Consider the following 23579-nt stretch of genomic DNA (forward strand, 5'->3'; position numbering starts at 1 on the left):
TTTACCCACATCAGCATTCTATCTGAAAATCTCAGAGATCTCAGCAGGCAAGAGAAAAGGTAGCCAAGTTATTTCACAGGTGGTACTTTCATGTGACAACGAGGAATATGCTCTCCAAAGTATGTGAATGCAAAAGTACAACCCATAACAAGATAATAATCAACTCGTCATTAGGAAGACACAGCGTTAGTGAAGTTAAATACAGACTTTGGCTTCTGACAGCAAAAGGCTATTTCCTCCACAATCTTATTCATTCCAAAAACCCACTTCTAATTAATATGGCTGTTCTCAAAACAAAACAGAAAGATAGGAGGACAAATTCACAATACGAAGTCTTCTCAACGATGTTCTCCACACAGAATTAGGCCTCTTCATTCACCCTGAAAGACAATATACCAATAAGCTGTGCAATAAAACAGGTTAAAATTGGCATCAATACTTACCCTCAAACTGTCTCCTGACAGGAACAAGTTGTAGGGATTGAGGATGCGTTCATAATGCCCTCTGATATGGGAGCCCACAGCTTTGCCAGGAGCAAATCCCATCTTGGTGGCAATTTTGGTCCATTTTCTATCCTTGCAAACAACTGCAAATCCACCTTCTTCTGCAACTAACTGTTAATAGCAAAAGAAATCAGAAACACCTGTACAGAAATCACTTCTAACTCCTTCTTACCTAGGTATGACTCCAAGAACAAAATGTTCTTGGCTACGGTTATTTTTAAAAACACATTTTCCAAGTCAAAGGAAAATATACTTGCACTACTAATTTCAACCTAGAAAATTAAAAGATTGCTTTTAACAATATAGTCCATAAACATTTTGTACCCCCAAAAGCTACTTCTCAGTTCCCCAGAGCAGTCAAGATTTTCTGGGAGGAAGAACAGATCAATAACTAAATCTCTAATAATGAATGAGCCCTAGTACTTTGTCCAACTCAGTGGTCCTCAAAAATCTCCATAAGCTGGGATGCCTGGGTGGTTCACTGAGTGAGTGGTTGAGCGAATGCTTTCTTTTTTTTTTTTTTTTTTTTTTGAGTGTCTGCTTTCAGCTCAGGATGTGATCCTGGGTCCTGGGATCGAGTCCCACATCGGTCTCCCCACAGGGAGCCTGCTTCTCCCTCTCTGTGTCTCTCTCTCATGAATAAATAAAATCTTTAAAAAGAAAAAAACTGCATAATAAGCCAAGGGAGTGGGAGAGATGGCACCATTTTGGGGTAAAGAATGTAGGTTTTACACTGAAGTAAACCTGAATTTCAAGTACTGAATTATGACTCAGCCTTTAGCACTGGTCAACTTTCTTCTTGAGCCCCATTTGCTTGAACTGTAATAAAACAGAAAGGAGTATCCTACAGAAACATTGTTAAGTTTTAAAATGACACACACAAAAGGTGGCAGCAAAATATTTCACAAGGCAAGGCTTTCAGACCGGACAAGTAGAGCCCGAACAACAATACGTTTCTACGTAAGGTGAAGAAGATCAAATTCAGGCTGGCAGAAAGATACTAAATGAGGGAGATGGCCATTAGCCTCTTACCTTATTGAGCTGAAACAAGTCCAAGATCTTCCTCTCCACATGTGGAATTTTCAGAGTACTTCCCTGTAACTCCCAGTACTTTGCAATCTGGTCCAAGAAATTCAGTTTTACTCGAGTTTGGGCCTAAATGACAAAGAAATTAATTTTAATAGCACTTAGCTTCTTTTAAAACTCCTGTGTACTACCTATGTGTGTGGTATTTTCACTCTTAATATAGTTAAGTGAGGTGCACCTGGGTGGAACAGTCAGTTGAGCATCTGACTTCCTTTCAGCTCAGGTCACAATCTCATGGTCGTAAGATCAAGCCCCACATGAGGCTCTGTGTTCACAGTGCAAAGTCTGAGATTCTCTCCCCCTCTGCCCCTCCCACATATGCTCTGTTTCTCTCTCTAAAATAAATCTTTAAAAAGAAAAAAAGAATACCTAAGTGAAATAGCACTTCTTTATTTTTTGAAAAGATTTTATCTATTATCTGAGAGACAGAGAGAGCAAGAGCACAAGCAGGGGGAGCAGGAGAGGGAGAAGCAGGCTCCTAAAAAGGGAGCCCCATGTGGGGCTGGATCCCAGGACCCTGGGACCATGACCCGAACCAAAGGCAGATGTTGCTTAACTGGAATGAGGCACCCAGGCGCCCCATGAAATATCACTTCCGAATTCAATACAGAAACTACCAAAAAATATATATACAAAATAAAGCTGGTTAAATAATTATTTAATTCAGCCCCTACTATGTCTCAAGCAAAAAGTTAAGCACTTAATAAGCCTTCCCCCTTTTTTTTTTTTTAAATTCATTTATGATAGTCACAGAGAGAGAGAAAGAGGCAGAGACACAGGCAGAAGGAGAAGCAGGCTCCATGCACCGGGAGCCCGACGTGGGACTCGATCCCAGGTCTCCAGGATCATGCCCTGGGCCAAAGGCAGGCGCCAAACCGCTGCGCCACCCAGGGATCCCTAATAAGCCTTCCCTTAAGTAGCATTCTGAAAAGCACTTCACTTATGGACTCCTATATTTTGTTATTGATTAAAATTATATAGCAAATAATGGTCTTTTTACAATTGAGGTAATTTTAAAGGTCTATTCTTTTCAAGTACAAGTTTTCTTATTTTCTCAAACACAAATCTTTTCTTTTTATTTTCTAAAGATTTTGACAGAGAGAGAGAGAGAGCACAAGCAGGGGGAAAGGCAGAGAGAGAGGGAGAAGCAGACTCCCTGCTGAGCAGGGAACCTGATGTGGGGCTAGATCTCAGGACCCTGGGATCATGACCTAAGGTGAAGGCAGATGATTAATCAACTGAGCCACCAGGGCACCCTCTCAAACACAAATCCAAAATCAGATTTACAACAGATTCCATATCAATTTTAATGAGTCCTGACAAGATAACAGAAAACCAGGGGAAATTTTCTTAATTAATTGTATTCATTTAACAAATTATTACTGTTGTCTGTAAGTTATGAAAATTTTTCTGTCATTTTTCTTTCCTATCCTTGAAAATTAAAGTCTGATAGTTTTAGTAGTTTTATCTTGCTCAAGAGCAAAATTGAGATGAATGTTCAAATGTTCCCAAAGGAACTAAGGTACTAAGTACAAAGGAACAAAGGTACTAAGACCTCAAAGTTAGTACCCATTTCCTATCTTTTAAGCTCATGTTGAAAATATAGATACTAGATGCTACTACCACCAGTGTTCACAGAATGCCAGTGAACGTATATTCCATTTAAGTTAAAAATGTTTTTTTTATAGAAAAGCGTGATTCAATATGAAAATCAGGTTTTCAAAATGTTAACGTAAACACTACTTCTAGATTATTAATACTTAAGCCTTCTTCATTCCATACTTTAGGATTTCAGGAGCAAACAGATTGAAGAAACATCTCTTCCCTAGAGAATACCCAAGTATTCCTCACTCCTCCTTAAGAAATTAAATTTTAGGGGATCCCTGGGTGGCTCAGCAGTTTGGTGCCTGCCTTCGGCTCAGGGCGAGATCCTGGGGTCCCGGGATCGGGTCCCACATCAGGCTTCCTGAGTGGAGCCTGCTTCTCCTCTGTGTCTCTGCTTCTCTCTCTGTGTGTGTCTCTCATTAATAAATAAAAAAACTCTTTAAAAAAAGAAATGAAATTATGTTATTAAATCTAAGTGAAGATGTGTATTAGGAAAAAAATTAGAGTTGGAAATTCCTTTCCATTAGATAGTCTCAAAGTACATTCCCTTCAAAATCTAAATTCTTGGGCAGCCCCAGTGGCTTAGCACTTTAGTGCCGCCTTCAGCCTAGGATATGATCCTGGAGACCCAGGATCAAAACCACATCAGGCTCCCAGCATGGAGCCTGCTTCTACCTCTGTCTGTCTGTCTCTCTCTCATAAATCAATCAATCAATCAATCAATCAATCTTAAATCTAAATTCTTGTGGTTGTCATCTAATTTAAAAGGATTTAAATGAATTAAGAGGCCAAAAGTGATTGACAAAAAGTGTTTTCAATGAAATCTGGCTTGCTACAAAAAGGCCTTTTTGTCATTTTCATAGCAAATTTGTTTTACCATGATTATCAATTATTGGCTGTATTTTAGCTTCACTAAAACCAGTAGATTTGTGACAGAGATTCTTTGAAGAAAGTCCCTCTAGAACACAGTCCACCAGAACAACAGTTACGATATTACCTCCAATTCATTCAGCCTCTGGATACGAGGGGTAAAATGAAGTTTGTCAACATCACATGCAAATGGTGGCTGCCAATCCTAGGGGAGAAGCAAAGGCTTTGATTAGACGAATTTATAATTCTGAAATTATAAAAATTCTGTTAAAACCCCAGCTTAGTAAAACACATTATCTCTAACCAGTCATATAAAATAGAAGATGGGTAGTAATTTCTCAAACTCTTTTCCACCAGAAGAGCAGAATATGTACGATTACCCTTCCCCATATAAATGATGCATCCTGTGCACACCCCTCTTCAACCCTTCCAAATGAATGTTTTTTTTTTTGTTTTTTTTTTATTTATTTATGATAGTCACAGAGAGAGAGAAAGAGAGGCAGAGACACAAGCAGAGGGAGAAGCAGGCTCCATGCACCGGGAGCCCGACGTGGGATTCGATCCCGGGTCTCCAGGATCGCGCCCTGGGCCAAAGGCAGGCGCCAAACCGCTGCGCCACCCAGGGATCCCCAAATGAATGTTACTGAACTGCAAGCTGTTGAAAATTACCTGACTTTGAAGTTTTTATTTTTAGTAGTATCTACACCCAATGTAGGACTCAAACCCATGACCCCAAAATCAAGAGTCACACACTCTTCTGACTGAGCCACCCAGGTGCCCCGAAAAACCAAACTTTGAAAGAGATTTTGATTCCTCTATACACAGAAGTAATCTTTTTACAAAATAGCTAAAACGTCAAATCATCCAGCAACTATATTTATGTATATATATAACCTCCTAGTTACCTTAACTTTTATTATAAAATTGAGGATAAGTTGGGGAACAGGGTGGTGGAGACTGCCATTCAAAAACTAATTTTAGGGCAGCCCGGGTGGCTCAGCGGTTTAGAGCCACCTTTGGCCCAGGGCATGATCCTGGAGACCCGAGATCGAGTCCCGCATCGGGCTCCCTGCATGGAGCCTGTTTCTCCCTCTGCCTGTGTCTCTGTCTCTCTCTCCTTGTGTCTCTCATGAATAAATAAATAAATAAATAAATAAAGTCTTAAAAAAAAAAAAACCAAACCTAATTTTAAAGAATCATCCTGGGGCACCTGGGTGGCTCAGTGGTTGAGTATCTGCCTTTGGCCCAAGTCATGATCCTGGGATTCCAGGATCAAGTCCCACATCCCTCTGCCTATGTCTCTGCCTCTCTCTCTCTCTCTCTCTCTCTCTCTCTCATGACTAAATAAAATCTTTAAAAAAAAACTTTTTTAGGGACGCCTGGGTGGCTCAGCAGTCGAGTGTCTGTCTGCCTTTGGCCCAGGACGTGACCCTGAGGTCCTGGGATCAAGTCCCACATCGGGCTCCTGCATGGAGCCTGCTTCTCCCTCTGCCTGTGTCTCTGCCTGTGTCTCTGCCTCTCTCTCTCTCTCTCTCTCTGTCATGAATAAATAACAAATTATAAATAAAAAAAAATTTTTTTAAAGAATCATCCTAAACATATCTAGATTCTTAAAACTATCATGAGGAAATAATCAGACAAGGAAAGTATATATGCCACCTGTGAGTAGAGAAAACTGCAAACAACTTAAGTGTCCACAATGGGAGAATAAAGGAATAACTTTTAAAAAGTATTGCAATATTATGTTAGAAAGATATTACTGGTATTATAACACTCAATATTATACAGCATTTTAAATTTCTAGATTTACAAAGAACTCCTACCAATAAGAAAACACAGAAAAATGGGCAGATTGTGTAGTAGTTAGCAAGAAAAAAATGGCCAGCTGTAAAAAGACTGGTGTCCAAGTTCACTTAAAATTCAAGAAATACACAAGATCCCCTTGTTTTTCCCTATCAGTTTCGCAAAGATTTAAACTATATACACCATTAGCATTAGGAGTATGTGAGGACCCTGATGATTAGTAGGCTGTTTTCAGAGGTGGGTTAGAAAGCATCACATTTTTAAAGGCCTACTGACTCTGGAGATCCCTGGGTGAGAATTTACAAATATTTGTCACCACTCACAACACCAAGATACAGAGACACAAAAGAAAATTCACTGCAGAGTTGTTTTAACCTAAAACCTTAATATTGGGGCACCTGGCTGACTCAGGGGGGTGGAACATGAAGCTCTTGATGTCGGGATTTAAGTTTGAGCCCCACACTGGATGTAGAGGTTACTTTAAAAAAAATAAAATCTTGGGATCCCTGGGTGGTGCAGCGGTTTGGCGCCTGCCTTTGGCCCAGGGTGCGATCCTGGAGAGCCGGGATCGAATCCCACGTCAGGCTCCCGGTGCATGGAGCCTGCTTCTCCCTCTGCCTATGTCTCTGCCTCTCTCTCTCTCTCTCTCTGTGACTATCATAAATAAATTTTTAAAAAAATTAATTAAAAAAAATAAAATCTTAAAAAGAAAAAAAATTCTTACTATCTATCAATGGAGAGTAAGGTAAATAAATGTTGACATATCAATAAATAAAACACTTTGCAGCTGTAATAAAGAAAAAAAGATCTACAGTTTCTAAACACAGAAAGATAGCCAACATTTTATGAGTAAAAAAACCCAAAACATGTAAAATGGCGCCAACAATATTACATACATGTAAATTTTAAAGACTTTCAATAGGAAGGGTGAAAAGGTTACTGTTATTTCAAATCTGTATTATTAGACTTTTTATTACTATTGATTGCCTTTAGTTTAAAAGTAAAACAAGGTCTGGGGCACCTGGCTGGCTCAGTCCATGTAGCATGCAATTCTTGAGGTTTGGGGTCATTAGTTCAGGCCTCACGTTGGGTGTAGAGCTTACTTGGAGAAGAAAAAAAAAAAAAAAAAAAAAGTAAAACAAGGTTTTGTTTTAGTGATTGGGAGAATTCAGTAAAAATGCCCACCACCAATGCCTGATAAACTATTATGTTAAAAAGATTACAATCTACCACAATTTATTTTTAAAAGGAAAAAAAAGGCAGATTACAAATTGGTACGAAACTATTTACTATTATACCAAAAAGAAAGAAAAAAATGGCAGCACTACCTGTTTAAGAAGGCCATTACAGATAAGGCCTTCAAGTATTTTAATGCTGTCACATTGCTGCTTCCACAAAGACAATGGCTCCTGCTTCAATGTCAGTTGTCAGTTAAAGAAATATTATACTGGGATCCCTGGGTGGCGCAGCAGTTTGGCGCCTGACTTTGGCCCAGGGCGCGATCCTGGAGACCCAGGATCGAATCCCACATCGGGCTCCTGGTGCATGGAGCCTGCTTCTCCCTCTGCCTATGTCTCTGCCTCTCTCTCTCTCTCTGTGTGACTATCATAAATCAATAAAAAAAGAAAAAAGAAATATTATACTTAGTTCATCAACTTAAAAATACTATCTACTCCACCCTCGATCAGAAAAATGAAAGTAATTTGCTTTTGTTTAGTTTGATAAAGATAAGGAAAGCAATGTGTTTTAATTATACAGAACACAATGTAGTAGAAGAAAATCACATTGCTCAACACTATCACAGGCTAAATAGGAAGACTTTATATTGCTCAGAGCTTTGCTCTCTAATAGTTTATAAAAGCTGTAAGCTTTCTGAAATGAATTGATCTGGGTTGAAGGTTAGACCAAATACATCTCAAAGATACTACGTAAGAAGATACAAGTAAATGATTAACATACTGTCCACATGGCCTGAGAATTTTATAAACTAAGACTTATGGTTAATTTTTGGCATTCCCTGATTAATCAAATAGGCCTTTTTCTTTTCTAAATAGGCCTTCTAATCCCAAAACACAATGATAGAGAAATTAATTTCTTTTTTTTTTAAGATTTTATTTATTTATTCATGAGACACACACAGAGGCAGAGACACAGGTGGAGGAAGAAGCAGGCTCCACGCAGGGAGCCTGATGCAGGACTCGATCCTGGGACCCTGGGATCACCCTGAGCCAAAGCAGACGCTCAACCACTGAGCCCCCAAGGAATTAATTTCACCTTATGTATACGTTAAAAGTTATATATTACAGTGAACTGTGTGTCTTTGTATGTATGTGTGTATACGTATCATAGAACATATGCTTATTTTATACTGAAGCTTTTTCAAATAAAATTAATCCCAAAAACAAAGCACCAAGAGAAAAACAGCACAAATCTATCACTAAGGAAGTTCACACAGTGGGCATAATATGTTAAAAACTAAAAATTTTGCAGAGGAAACCACTCCTTCGTTGAATACAGATTGCTGAAAACTGTCACCTCTTCTGGTTACAAAGAATGAGGGAAAATGGGATAAATGTCATTTAGTTTCAAGACTTTCATTATCAGCTGCAAAGCTTTACTCTAATAAAAGAATTACATATTATTTGCAATGCTCACTGAAATATTAGGATTAAGATATCCTTGGCTGAGTCTGGCCTTGATGCAATGTAACTTTTACACTGGGGGCAGGGTGGGGGGAGGTGGAGAAGCTATTAAAGAAGGGAAGAGACTATTAAATAACAGTGTGATAATTCCGGGTTTGACACTTAAGTATCTAAAGGGGATATCATATAATCTAACCAAAACTTTTAACTTCTAACAATAAAACGGTTCATAAATCATTTTTCTAACATAAAACAGCATTTCCATCCTAAATAGGTGTTGTTAGAGTTCATAGATTACAAGGCATAAATTCCCCGCTAAGATCCACTCACTTTTATTTTAATTTTTTTTTTTTTTTTTTAATTTACGATAGTCACACACAGAGAGAGAGAGAGAGAGAGAGACAGAGAGAGAGAAAGAGACAGAGGCGGAGACACAGGCAGAGGGAGAAGCAGGCTCCATGCACCGGGAGCCCAACGTGGGATTCGATCCCAGGTCTCCAGGATCGTGCCCTGAGCCAAAGGCAGGCGCCAAACCGCTGCGCCACCCAGGGATCCCCTGATCCACTCACTTTTAAAACTTTAAAATGGCTTTTACTTTAAGCCTTCATTTTGAAAGGCTTATTATTTATTATTATTTAACTATTATTTAAAAGTTCAATTATTTTCCTAAGCACTAAAAAATATATTCCTTGAGAAGGCAATTAAGTAGGAAGTTGAAGCTTCAAAAATCCTCAGAGACCTCGGAAACATCAAGCAAACATTTTCGTTAGTCCCAGCACTGAACAACTTACAGCACATTTAACTGAGAGAAGTGGGTGACAAAATTGACCTGTGGGAGAATAACTTTCATAAGATGCTAAGGATTTTTCAAAAACTCCATGAAAATTCACTCTGTAAATGATCCACAATGAGTATCCACATATCAGAATATTGTCTTAGTCTATTACAGGGAAGCTATCACCATTTTGAGATCTAGTAATCAGAAAATGAGAATGTACATTCTCATAAAGGCTACTCCAAAAATGGATTCTCTGACTCCAGCAGACAAAACTAATTTTTAAAAATCAATGTCAAAAGCTCATTCTGGTTAGTCTATAAAGAATAACATTAACTAAGGACCAATGTATTTTTTTAATTGCATGATCTATTAAAGCCAATCATCATAGAATAAATGCACTCAAAGGACCTTTAATCCAATGCAGCAGAGCTAAACTCTGTTTTAATCCAGCGTCTTAACAGTTTCTAGGTTATCAACACGTTAATACAAAACTATAGTGGCAAAATTTTAAGGAACTAAACAAAGCATTTATCTTAGTGTTTTAAGGCAAGTCAGAAAAATTTTCAGTTGAGCATGCCAAGACTTATTGACCTGAATAAAGTTTTTTTTTAAGACTGTATTTATTTATTCATGAGAGACAGAGAGGCAGAGACACAGGCAGAGGGAGAAGGAGGCCCCAGGAGCCTGAGGTGGGACTCGATCCCAGGCCTCCAGGATCAGGCCCTGGGAAGAAGGCTGCCCTGAATAAAGTTTTTTTAATGACTTATTTATTGGGGGGGAGGGGTGGAAGCAGGGCAGAAGGAGGGAGACAGAGAATCCCAAGCAGGCTCCACATGCAGCACAGAGCCTGACACACACCAGACTCAATCCAATGACTCGGAGATCCATGACCCAAGCAGAAATCCAGAGTCAGACGTGTAACCAGCTGAGCCACCCAAGCGCCCCTCAACCTTAATAAAGATTTGACTAATACACACGTGAAGTACAATATAAAGACTACTCTTTCATCAAGTTAATGGTTTTTATGTCTGTATGACGTCCTTAAGACACCTACTAAACCTAAGAGGCAGAACTAGGCACACCATAATCATTATAACTCCCCTTCTATAAATTAAGACAAGCAGAGTCTCTCAGTGGAATCCAATGACCACTCACTGACGGATGTCTACCAGGGAAGTTCCAGAATACAAAGGACTTCAGTGTCTTCCAAACAAAAATAAGTTAGATAATGTTAACTTCTCTCTTAGGGTATCTTTGATTAGCCACTCATTTGCCCAAAGTCTATTTAAGATCTCCCATCCTTAATGAGCCACTAGTTTAAGAAAAACAAAAAAAACCACAGAGGATTTTCTTCTTAGACTTTAGAATCATACTTTCATTCCTTAAATCAGAGGTTCTTAAACTGTATAGAAGTGGGTGTATGAGGATATTTGGGGAACAGTCCATAGGTTTCACCAGGATTTCAAAGGGGTAAAGGGTCTGTAACCTTAAGAAAAAAAAAAATACATGTTAAAGTCTTCAGACAGGTCCTGGCATTTACAAAGTAAATGGTCAAAAATATTAGTTATCGGGAAAGGTTTATGTTGCAAAGTTTTAGTTCCCAGGAAGCCTAATGCAACCTTGTTTTATGATTGGTTATGTTTAATACAATGGTTTCAATTCTCTAATCTTCATTATAAAATTGTATAAAATGGCATTCATAAATTGATATATAATATCCAAGGCCTATTAATCTTATTTTTTGCTGTATTTTTTCAGATTTATTAATATACATACAACCTTGCTGCTTTTTTTTTTTTTTTTTTAAGATTTCATTTCTTTGAGAGAGAGAGTGAGCACAGAAGCAGGGGGCGGGGAGGAGCAGAGGGAGAGGGAGCAGCAGACTCCTAACTGAGCAGAGGGCCCAAGAAGGGGCTCAAACCCAGGACCCAAACCAAAGGCAGACGTTTCACTGACTGAGCCACCCAGGTGCCCCTACAAAAACTTGCTTCTTATACTGTCGGGTTTCCATGCTTACAGAGCTCTTTCTAAAATGGTTTTAGGTATGTAATTCAAGGGTAGAAGTACTTAACAATCTGCTGAGAGGAGCTGCTAGAGTGGCAGTAGAATTCAATTTCTATACTGTAAAAATTAACACTGTGGTGGGCAAGCCTATGTATGGTTCCACAGTATTAGCATTTTATATTAACCAAGCTATCTCCTATATGGCCACTATATAGAACATCCTAACTGCATATTCTCTTATTAGGGCAAAAGTTAAGCAACAGGTTTAAAATAACTTTCCCTAATACAAAAGGAACGCTCCTTACTAAACTATCAGAGAACACACATAAAGAAGAAAAATGTAGCCATCTCAGAGAGAACCCACTACATTTTGGTACACATTTCCAGTATTTTCTAAAATTCTATCTTCATAATTTTCCAAATATTTTAATAATAATTTATATATATATGTATTTCCTTATACTTCTCATACCTTATTTTTACTTATACTGTGAACCCTTAAGATTTCATTGCAGTGATACTTTTTAAAATTTATTATCAGACATTTAGGTTATTTCCTTTACTTTCCAATGATACTCATCATAAATAAAACATCCAGGGGTACCTGGGTGGCTCAGTTAGTTAAGCTTCTGGTTTGATCTCAGCTCAAGTCTTGATCTCAGGTCATGATTTCAAGTCCCCCAATGGTTTCCACATTGGGCATGGAGCCTCCTTAGAACAACAACAAAACATCCATACCTTGGGGTGCCTGGGCAGCTCGGTCGGTTAAAGTCTCCAACTCGATTTCAGCTCAGGTCATGATCTCAGAGTCATGGGATCAAGCCCCAAGGTGGGCTCCACCCTCAGTGGGGAGTCTGCTTGAGAGCCTCTTTCTATCCCTCTGCCCTGCTCTCTCAAATAGATACATAAATCTTTTAAAATTTTTTAAAAAAATGACCCATACCTTCTAGGGAGTTTGTCTTAGCCTCATTCAATGGTCATATTTTACATACTGCAGTTACAGAAGAAAGAAATCAACCTGACAATAGTGATCACAGCAGCTTAAAACTCTTAAGAATGACAGCTTAGGGGCACCTGAGTGGTGCAGTCAGTTAAGTGACCTCCAGGGCTCATTGGGGAGTCTGCTTGAAGATTCCCTCTCTCTGTCCCTTCCCCTGTGTGTGCCAACTCTCCAACTCTCTCTAGAATATATAAATCTAAAAAAAAAAAAAAAAAAAGAAGAAGCTTATTCTGGCTCTACAGATAGAAACCAGATATAAGTATAAAAATTCTTTTTAAGGAGGAATTTAAAATTACAATTACCTTCACAGAACAGTACTGAGGATGTTCATAAATGTTCCTGAACAAGTAAAAATTCTAGTCAGGAAATTTAAATGTCTCTACAAACCTAAAGATAAAAAGTCAAAAGATCTGACAGGTAAAATTTACCAATGAAGAACTTGCTAAGACTTTGTAAACAAAGAGAATAGTTTAGTAAAAATATGTCATGCTTCTAACTGGAATGAGATATGGGTAAAATATCTATCAGGTGAGGTGAGCCTCTTGTTGTCCCCCCCACTCTTTTTTTAATATTTTATTTATTTATTCATGAGAGACACACAGAGAGAAGCAGAGACACAGGCAGAGGGAGAAGCAGGCTCCCTGTGGGGAGCCCAACTGGGACTGGTTCCCAGATCTTGGCATCAAGGCCCTGAGCCACCCAGGCGTCCCTTGTTGGCTCCTTTAAAAAAAAAAAAAAAAAAAATCAGGGGCGCCTGGCTGGCTCAGTCAGTGGAGCACGTGACTCTTGATAACAGGGTTGTACATTCAAGCCCACCTTAGGTGTAGATATTACTCAAAAATAAAAAGTTTTTAAAAAATCAGTTGCCCATATACGCAGTTTCACCATGAGAAAAACAACAGATAAATCCCAATAATGGCACATCCTATAAAATACCCAGTCAGTACTCCTCAAAACTGTCAAGGTCATCAGAAACAAAGTCTGAGAAAGTACAAGAGCTAAAAAAAAAAAGCCTAAAGAGACATGATAGCTAAATGTAATGTGGTATCCTAGATGAGATCCTGCAACAGAAGAGATATATTAGCTAAAAACTAAAGAAATATGAATAAAATGTACTTTCATTAATAACAGTATCAGTTCATTAATTATATGTTATAATAATATAAGCTGTTAATAAAAGGTGAAACTAGGTTGAGGGAATATATGGGAACTCTTCACAACTTTTCTGTAAAAATAACAGTTCTTAAAAATATTAAATCGATTTTTAAAAATCACTTGATCAATTTTTATGTTTTATGTTCCAAACTTCTGACCCCAAAGGCAGCTCTCAAGAATCAAAACACATGGGGGTGCCTAGCTGGCTTAGTCAGTAAACCATGAAACTCTTAATCTAGGGGTTTTAAGTTCGAGACCCACTTTGGATGTAGAGATTACTTAAAAATAAAATCTTTGCTCAGCCCAGGTGGCTCAGCGGTTTAGCGCCGCCTTCAGCCCAGGGTGGGATCCTGGAGACCCAGGATCGACTCCCACATCAGGCTCCCTGCAGGGCTGCTTCTCTCTCTGCCTGTGTCTCTCATAAATAAATAAGATCTTTTTAAAAATTAATAAATAAATAAAATCTTTAAGGGACGCCTGGGTGGCTCAGTGGTTGTTGAGTGCCTGCCTTCGGCCTGGGGCGTGATCCTGGGATCGAGTCCCATATCGGGCTCCTCTCAGTGAGCCTGCTTCTCCCTCTGCCTGTGTGTCTCTGCCTCTCTCTCTGTGTCTCTCAGGAATAAATAAATCTTTAAAAAATAAAATCTTTAAGAAAAGCAGCAAAAACAGGGACACCTGGGTGGCTCCGTCAGTTAAGCATCTACCTTCGGCTTAGGTGTTAATCCCACAGTCCCTGGGATCCAGCCCTGAGTCACGGGACTCCCTGCTCAGAGTTAGTCTGCTTCTCCCTCTCCCTTTGCCCCTCCACCCATGTGTGCACACACTCTCTCTCTCAAAATCTTGCAAAAAAAGTTAAAGCAAAAACACAATCATCTGTTTATTATAAATTTTATACAACTAATAAAATGACAAAATAAGACCAAAAAGGCCTACTTCGTACATTTTAGTTGATCTTATTAGTTACATGGGAAAATCTGTTGTTTTCCCTTTAGGAAACACTTTTATTTTTTATTTATTTATTTTTTTAATATATTTTTTAATTTTTCATTTATTTATGATAGTCACACAGAGAGAGAGAGAGAGGCAGAGACATAGGCAGAGGGAGAAACAGGCTCCATGCACCGGGAGCCCGACGTGGGATTCGATCCCGGGTCTCCAGGATCGCGCCCTGAGCCAAAGGCAGGCGCCAAACCGCTGTGCCACCCAGGGATCCCTAGGAAACACTTTTAAATTTTCATTTCACTCCCCAGAAGCAACAGATAATTGGGAGTTTTTACTAAACCCTCTACTGGTTTTGTGATGGCCTCAGTAATCACTGTACCGCTTACACATGCATCGATCTTAGATTTTTTTTTTTTAAAGATTTTATTTGACAGAGAAAGTGAGTACAAGTACAAGCAGGGGGAGCAGAAGAGAGAGAAGCAAGCTCCCCACTGAGAAGGGAGCCTGCTGCGGGGCTGTATCCCAGGACCCTGGATCATCATGACCTGAGCCCACCTGAGCTGAAGGCAGACACTTCATCTACTGAGCCACCCAGGCGCCGCCCCCCATCCCCCACCCCGATTGATTTCAAATGGGTTAGGCCTTCGCAAAACTAAGTTTCTCTTCTTACTGACTACAACTTCAATTTTTTGGCCTTAGGATCGCTCTAAAAACTCTTAAAAACTGAGGACCTCAAAAGAGCTTTATAGTCTATATGGTTTTTATCTATTCACTTTGATCACAACAGATATTTAAAATATTTTAGGGACACTTAGCTGGCTCAGTTGGAAGAGCATGCAACTCTATCTTGGGGTCAAGAGTTCAAGCCCAACATTGGGTGTAGAGATTACTTAAATAAATAAAAACTTAAAAAATAAAATGCTTTAAATGAATTCACGTAAGCAAAAAAAATAATAAAGTAACATTGTTTTATGTTGCATATATTTTGCAAATCTCTTTAATGATTTGGCCAAATAGAAATAAACTGGATTTTCCTATCTTCTTCTATAGTCTGTCAATCACCTGTAGCATCTGGTTTTAGTTAAAATATATCATGAGACGCCTGGAAGGCTCAGTGGTTGAGTGTCTGCCTTCGGCTCAGGGTGTGATCCTGGAGTCCAGGATTGAGTCCCACATCGGGTTCCTTGCAGGGGGGGTGGGGGTGGAGGGTCTGCATCTCCCTCTGCCTGTGTCTCTGCCCCTCTCTGTCCCTCGTGAATAAATAAAATCTTAAAAATAAGATAAAATAGGGGCAGTCTGGGTGGCTCAGCAGTTTAGTGCCTGCCTTCAGCCCAGGGCTTGATCCTGGAGACCCAGGATCGAGTCCCGCATTGGGCTCCCTGCATGGAGCCTGCTTCTCCCTCTGCCTGTGGCTCTGCCTCTCTCTCTCTCTTTCTCATAAATAAATAAACAAACAAACAAACTTAAATATATATATATAAAGAAAATCTGGTTACAGATGCTTAATTGAAAACAGCAAGTTCCCTTAGACCTGCTAAAAAGATCTTGAACACTTCAAGAGTCAGTCCTCAACCCAAACCCTGGAAACAACTGCCTTAATAATCCTAATTCCTACAGAATTCCCAATCTGTCCCCCCAAGAAACTCTATCCATCCAGATTTTAAAAGCAGTCCCTCGGGACGCCTGGGTGGCTCAGCGGTTGAGCGCTGCTTCCAGCCCAGGGCATGACCCTGGGTCCTGAGATCAAGTCCCACATCGGCCTCCCTGCATGGAGCCTGCTTCTCCCTCTGCCTCTCTCTCTCTCTCTCTCTCTCATGAATAAATAAATAAATAAAATCTTTTTAAAAATTTTTTAAAAAGCAGCTCCTCCACTGTTTTCTCTATTTGTTAGCAAGGATTTCTTAACCTATTTGTGTAATGCCAACATTTTTGGAAAAGACATTATCAATGTCAATCCAGTCTTCCCTAAAAGCCCTACCACCAAAAAGATCCTGAAAATGCCACCATAATCATTTGCAAACATACAGGGACATTTAACAGTTGTACTAAAGGGGCACCCAGGTGGCACAGCCAGTTTCGCATCTGCCTTCAGCTTGGGTCATGATCCCAGGGTCCTCGGTTCAAGCCCAGCATTGGGCTCCCTGCTCAGAAGGGAAATCTGCTTCTCCCTCCCCCCACAGGTCTCATGCTCTCTATTGCCCACTCTCTCAAGTGAATAAATTTAAACAACAACAACAGTCATACTAAGATATTAAGGACCTTTGTTAAAATTGTAACTCCTATAAATTGGCAGGGCCTGGTAAAAGCCATTAGTTTTCAGTTACACAGACACCTTATTTAAAAGAATATTAATATGGAGGAGTATCGGGATCCCTGGGTGGCACAGCGGTTTGGCGCCTGCCTTTGGCCCAGGGCGCGATCCTGGAGACTCGGGATCGAATCCCACGTCGGGCTCCCAGTGCATGGAGCCTGCTTCTCCCTTTGCCTGTGTCTCTGCCTCTCTCCTTCTCTCTGTGTGACTATCATAAATAAATAAAAAAATTTTTAAAAATATGGAGGAGTATCTATTAGTAAATGAAAACACACTGGCAAAAGAGGAACATGCCATGTTTTAAGCATCAGTCCCAGTGAGGTCCTCTTTCATCACTTTTCATAAAACTTGGCGGGCAGCCCCAGTGGCACAGTGGTTTAGCGCCTCCTGCAGCCCAGGGCGTGATTCTGGAGACCCTGGATCGAGTCCCAGGTCGGGCTCCCTGCATGGAGCCTGCTTCTCCCTCTGCCCGTGTCTCTGCCCCTCTCTCTCTCTCTCTCTCTCTGTGTGTGTCTCTATGAATGAATAAATAAAAAATCTTAAAAAAAAAAAAAACTTGGCAATAACAACCTGTATTTGCAGGACCTCTAAATAACTTAAATTTATTATTGTCAAAACCGTGTGAAGACACCATGGAAAATGGTCCTCCCAAAACTTCAAAAAGATGTGTTTTCCTTTCCAGGCCACTTTATAGGAACAAGCTAAGCACCGTTTTGTTTATAAACAATATGAGTAACGGAATAACAAGATCACATGAAGACCTTACTCTTTCAAAATGTGCCTAATAGATGTCTAATAAAGTTACCTACTAAAGTGATTCATACAAACTTTTATGAATATTCCCCAAAGTCTTACCTATATGCCTCTATATGGAAGCATCCTTTTAACAATTACCCAGAAAGACAATAAGAAAGGTAAATCCCTACTAATACAAATCATCTTCCACTCAAACGGGCTGAGAGGTCCATCATGAAAATTTAAGAGAAAAGCGTTCTTTCAGATCATTCACAGACATCTCATGACACAAAAGTCACTGAACGGAACCAGAATTTCAGATTCTTCTCCCCACAGCAATTATACTCGGGGCAAATATTACTTCTATATGCCTATCCCAAGCCATGTTACCATCAAGTGGTTACACTACCACAGTTTCTTCCCCAAGGAAATTTAATAAGTAGTTTTGACTGTTTTCTTTCATAAGCACAATCCCAGTGTGGAAAAGACAGAAAATTGAGGCTACCAAGACAGAATCGAGGCTACCGAGGTTAAGAAAAGATAACTGGCATACTTCAGAGAAAAGTTCCAGAAATGATTGGTCAGGGGAAGGGGTTGAGGAAAAAAGTTGGACTCTACCCCTACAACCTTCTCCTCAGCAACACCCAAACCCACCTGGGAACCAAGGGCAGGGAAAGGTAAACAGCTCACACGCTAACATTAAGGCCTCACTGAATCCGTCAACACATGTTCTACAGCTTTAATACTTTACAAACTGGACACTCCAAGATTCAAAATCACGGTCACGAAAGGGACAGTAGTGACACTAAAATCAGCCTGAGTCTCTGAGAAGATATTGAATGACTACAAAATCTTTGTTTTGCTTGATGTTCCATTTAAAGACACATCTGGCAATTGTACTAAAAAAGGGCGGGGTGGGGGCAGGGCACCTGGGTGGTTCAGTCCATTAAGCATCTGCCTCTGGCTCAGATCATGATCCCAGGGTCCAGGGTTGGAGCCCCACGTCAGGCGACCTGCGCTGAGGGGAGCCTGCTTCTCCCTCTCCCTCTGCTTGTGCGCACGTGCTGTCAAATAAAGTCTTTTTTAAGATTTCTTTTTAATTTATTCATTCATGAGAGGCACAGAGAGAGAGAGAGAGAGAGAGAGAGAGGGAGGCAGAGACACAGGCAGAGGGAGAAGCAGGCTCCATGCAGGGAGACCCGACGTGGGGCTCGATCCTGGGCCTCCAGGGTCATGCCCCGGGCTAAAGGCAGTGCCAAACCGCTGGGCCATGAGGGCTGCCCCAAATAAAGTCTTAAAAATAAATAAATAGGGATCCCTGGGTGGCGCAGCGGTTTGGCGCCTGCCTTTGGCCCAGGGCGCGATCCTGGAGACCCGGGATCGAATCCCACATCGGGCTCCCGGTGCATGGAGCCTGCTTCTCCCTCCGCCTGTGTCTCTGCCTCTCTCTCTCTCTCTGTGACTATCATAAATAAATAAAAAAAATTTAAAAAAAAAAAAAAAAATTAAAAAAATAAATAAATAAATAAATAAATAGTAAGCCATTCATTTCCTGGATACAAACATTTAACAGCTATTTAGCCTTGCTGCAATTAACTGCAAGCCTAACGTTAAAAGTGGAAATAATTTTAGAGCCTATACAATTCCTAACAGCCATATTTGAAGTAGAAGACGGGGATCCCTGGGTGGCGCAGCGGTTTGGCGCCTGCCTTTGGCCCAGGGCGCGATCCTGGACACCAGGATCGAATCCCACATCGGGCTCCCGGTGCACGGAGCCTGCTTCTCCCTCTGCCTATGTCTCTGCCTCTCTCTCTCTCTCTTTGTAACTATCATAAATAAATAAAAATTAAAAAAAAAAAGAAGTAAAAGACTGAACCCTGGGCTTGAACAGAAATTGTTAGGAAGCTGCTCCATTCATCCCCCTGCTAGATCATTTAATATTCACATAAGGGCAACATGCAATTCTACTCAACCCACTATAATTCTGACCATGTCTGAAGGTTAATAGACCTCCTTGAAAGAGAAAAGGGTGCACTAACAGCCATTCTCAACTTACAATGGTACATAAATAGATCTTATCTCCAAAGGTCTTAAATTTATCCTAGGATAGATCTCAAACCATGCTATGTTATTACTGTAGAGATACCACTATTAACTGCCTTATTTATTTCACACTTATTGCCACATTTAATAATAATTTGATTTAAAAGATAATCCACTTTAGCCTAAAATATGCAGAAATTGCAACCTAATAAAAGTGGTCCTCATTTGAATGGCTACCTGGTATCAAAAGGCCATAAAAACTTTATACTTTAAAACTATAAAAACTTTTCTACTATCTACTTTTCCGGGGTTTATTTATTTATTTATTTTTAAGATTTTATTTGGGCAACCCGGGTGGCTCAGTGGTTTGACACCGCCTTCAGTCCAGGGTCTGATCCTGGAGACCAGGGATCGAGTCCCATGTCGGGCTCCCTACATGGAGCCTGCTTCTCCCTCTGCCTGTGTCTCTGCCTCTCTCTCTGTCTCTCATGAATAAATAAAATTGTTTAAAAAAAATTTAACACAATATCCATTACCGACACGCATCACACCATGTAATCTAGCTGTAGATCTCTCTCACCAATAGACAGTGAGTTCCTTTAAGTCAAAGCTATGTAATTCATTTCTAAAACTCTTAATACAATGCCCAGCCCTTATTGATACATCAATAAATGTGCTGAACTAGGGTGCCTGGGTGGCTCAGTTGGTGAAGTGTCCGGCTCTTGGTTTAGGCTCGTCATGATCTCAGGATCATGGGATCAAGCCCTGGGTAGGGCTCCAAGCTCAGTATGGAATCAGCTTGTCCTTCTCCCTCCCTGCCTGCCCCACCCCTCAACTCATGCTCTTCTTTCTAAAAACGAGTAAATAAAAATCTTTAAATGTATTGAACTCAACCCACAACCAAACCCAAGGAACCCAATTCGTTTCTTCATTCACCAAAGCTGACAAAAAGAATTCCCTAGTTTCTGGTAGTAGAACTGAGAAATTCTACTAATTCAAAGTCAACAGACAGAGAATTCCTTATATTAACAACTGCATAAACCGCATCAGGGATCTATCTAAACCAGTAGTTTTTTTGTTTTGTTTTTTAAAGATTTTATTTATTTATTCATGAGATACACAGAGGCAGGCAGAGACACAGGTAGAGGGAGAAGCAGGCTCCATGCAGGGAGCCTGATGCGGGACTTGATCCCAGGACTCCAGGATCATTCCCTGGGCCGAAAGCAGGCACTAAACCGCTGGGCCACCCAGGGATCCCTAAACCAGTAGTTTTTTAAACCCAGTTGGGTTTTAAAATGACCAGAGGAACTTCTTAAAATTCAAACATATGGGCATCACATGACTCTAATTCAATTCTGGGGTGGAGTCCAGGATGATTTTCATGGGCAGGGAGGGCTATATTCAGGGGGCCTAAGTCCTAAATACTCTTCCAGTTGAACCTAGGTGGTCCCTAGGAGTTTCCATATAAATGAGTCAAGCAACCAATAATACATGAAATGCAAAGCTCATACATATTAATAAACTAAAAAAATGAGGACATAGGATTTACTTAAAATTTCATAAATTTTAGAGATAGACAAAATGAAAAATGGTTTTGTTTTTTTGTTTTTTGTTGTTTTTTTTTGTTTGTTTGTTTCTTCTTGACAGAGAGAGAGAGAGAGCACAAGCAGGGGGAGCAGCATATAGAGGAAGAGGGAGGAACAGGCTCCCTACTCAGCAGGGAGCCCAGTGTAGGACTCAATCCCAGGACCCAGGACCTGAGCCAAAAGCAGACACATAATTGACTGAGCCACCCAGGTGTCCAGGAAACGGTATTCTAATATCATTTGACATCATTACTAATTTTATTGATTTCCCTTCAGATGGGGAGAAGGAAGCCAGGGAAAACTACTCTTCTTCCTGAAAGGTCTGTAAGGGGATATGAGAAGAGCTGCCTAATTCCTGGGACCTATTAAGGGAGCCACTATAAGGGCGCCTGGGCGACTTAGTGGATTAAGGGAGCCACTGTGTATCAGTAGGAAGAACAGTGGACTTGGAAGTAATAAAGCCATGGTTTGAAAGTCTCCAAACTGTCTTTTAAAAGTTGTGTCACCTTAGAAGCACCTGGGTGGCTCAGTCAGTTAAACAACTGCCTTCAGCTCAGGTCACGATCCTGGAGTCTCTGCATCAAGACCTGAGACAGGCTCCCTGCTCAGCCAGGAGTCTGCTTTTCCCTCTGCCCCTCACCCCACTCATGCACTCGCTCTCTCAAATAAACAGGTAAAATCTCTAAAAAAAAAAAAAAAAAAAAAAAAAGGAAAAAGAAAAAAATGTTTAAGTAAAAGAATAATATAAAGATAATGAAATAACAAATAATAAAATGATAAAAGATTCATAATTTTTCATCAACTGTCTCATGTAATCGCAACTGTATCGTTAACTATGGATCTACGAGGCAACATAAATGGTAGTTAGGTGCAGTAACTCTAGGTTCAAATCCTGACTCCACCACTTAATAGTGAGGTGACCTAGAGTATGTTTACTTACCTCTTTTAAGCCTCACTATATAAAACAGGGCCAGCATTATCCCCATCTTATAGACAAGTTTAATGGAATAAAAAACTGAAAATAGTCATGACCCTCTTAAAGCTAACAGCTCGAGGGTAACACATCAACAGTGGAACACACATCAGACAGCAAATGTTTTGTTTGATTCCTACTCTAGTATTCTTTCCATCAAATCTGTTCTCTTCAAGTTGTCATCTCCTAGCTAGCTAGTACCAACCTCCAAAAACAAATTACCTTGGATCCTAAGTCAAATGCTAAACTCTGTTCCTCTCAAAAAAATCTTGATAAGCAATTATTATATAAGTGAAAGATACATTTTATAAATGCAAAAGCCACAAGATTAGCAGTGGAAAAAACGTGGAGAGAGAGAAGCAGCCAGAAGAATGGACTGCCATCAAGTACAATTTTTAAAAACCCTAAACCCCCCAAAAAAATAAATAAAAAATAAATAAAAAATAAAAAATAAATAAATAAATAAATAAATAAAATAAAAACCCTAAACCCACACCCTACACAAATCCTGAAGCCAGCTTCCTACTGGAAAATCTGGTGGCTATTCTCAATTTATCCAAAATACATCATTACTACCGGAGAAGAGCCTCTCTGGGAGAAGAAAAAGCCTGGAATACTTGAAATTTTACAAAATGGAAGTTACACTCCAAAGACTCCTTGTAGACCTGTCTCTCATCTCCACTCCCTCACCCTGTCTCACAAATAAAGATACCATAATACAAATCCTAAGAGATCCCACTTAACCCATCTCTTTCCTCCAAGTTAAAGACTGGCAAAGATGAGACGTTACCATCTGGTTTAAATATCACCAAATGATGAGTTGGTACAACCACAAAGAAAATTGGGAGGATCTTGCCTTAAAGACCTTGTAATTATGTGGGTTTGATAGGGATTTGTTCTTTGTTTCGGGAGTTATGAGATTAGAGTAAAATGGAACATTTCAGTATCTGTAGTCTGGCATATGTATGCCACATAGGAATATGTGCTTAATAAAAGTTCCAACCAAGTGCTCAACACAATTCTCTGAACATTACAATCTGGTCAAGCCAATGAGATGGCAAGAATTAGCACAGGAATGCACAAAAATCTGCCTAAGGCCACATAAGGAGTATACCTCAAAAGAGAAATCTTAGGCTACATGCATGCTCCCAACTAAAATACTCAACAGTTAAAGACTTAAAATTTATATTAAAAACTCTTCAATGTATATAAACATCTAGAAAGTAATACTGAATAAACTGCTTGATTCAAGATAAAAACAAGAAAACCAGGGGCACATGGTTGGCACAGTGGGTTAAGCCTCCAACTCTTCTTGGTTTTGGCTTAGGTCATGATCTCAGGGTTGGCAGGATTGAGTCCCACAGTGGGCCCCAAGCTCAGCACAGAGTCTGCTTGAGATTCTCCCTCCCTCTCCTTCTGCCCCACCTATGCTTGTGCGCTCTCTCCTTAAAAAAAAAAAAAAAACCAGTAGTAGAAACACAGTATATATGGATCCACTTAAGAGGTAATGTTATGAGGTCCAATAACAAGATATATTCAGACA

At 39.9% G+C, this 23579-nt stretch overlaps 1 protein-coding gene across 6 annotated transcripts in view; it reads right to left on the minus strand.

The window, feature by feature from the left end:
- The window catches only part of KDM5B (lysine demethylase 5B), an 86925-nt gene that overhangs the window by 54676 nt on the left and 8670 nt on the right, over nt 1-23579 (minus strand). For 5 of the 6 annotated variants that reach the window (XM_072733633.1, XM_072733632.1, XM_026018019.2 and 2 more), the window contains exons 2-4: nt 4192-4269; nt 1536-1658; nt 444-614 (exon numbers count right to left, since the gene is read on the minus strand). In XM_072733633.1, coding sequence (XP_072589734.1) covers nt 444-614; nt 1536-1658; nt 4192-4269 — 372 coding nt within the window. Of the gene's footprint in view, nt 1-443; nt 615-1535; nt 1659-4191; nt 4270-6888; nt 7203-23579 lie in introns of those variants that run through there. The other variant, XM_072733635.1, reaches the window with a different exon arrangement.

This window comes from Vulpes vulpes, chromosome 13 (genome assembly GCF_048418805.1).
Source record: "Vulpes vulpes isolate BD-2025 chromosome 13, VulVul3, whole genome shotgun sequence".
In the NCBI taxonomy this organism is placed as follows: Eukaryota; Metazoa; Chordata; class Mammalia; order Carnivora; family Canidae; genus Vulpes; species Vulpes vulpes.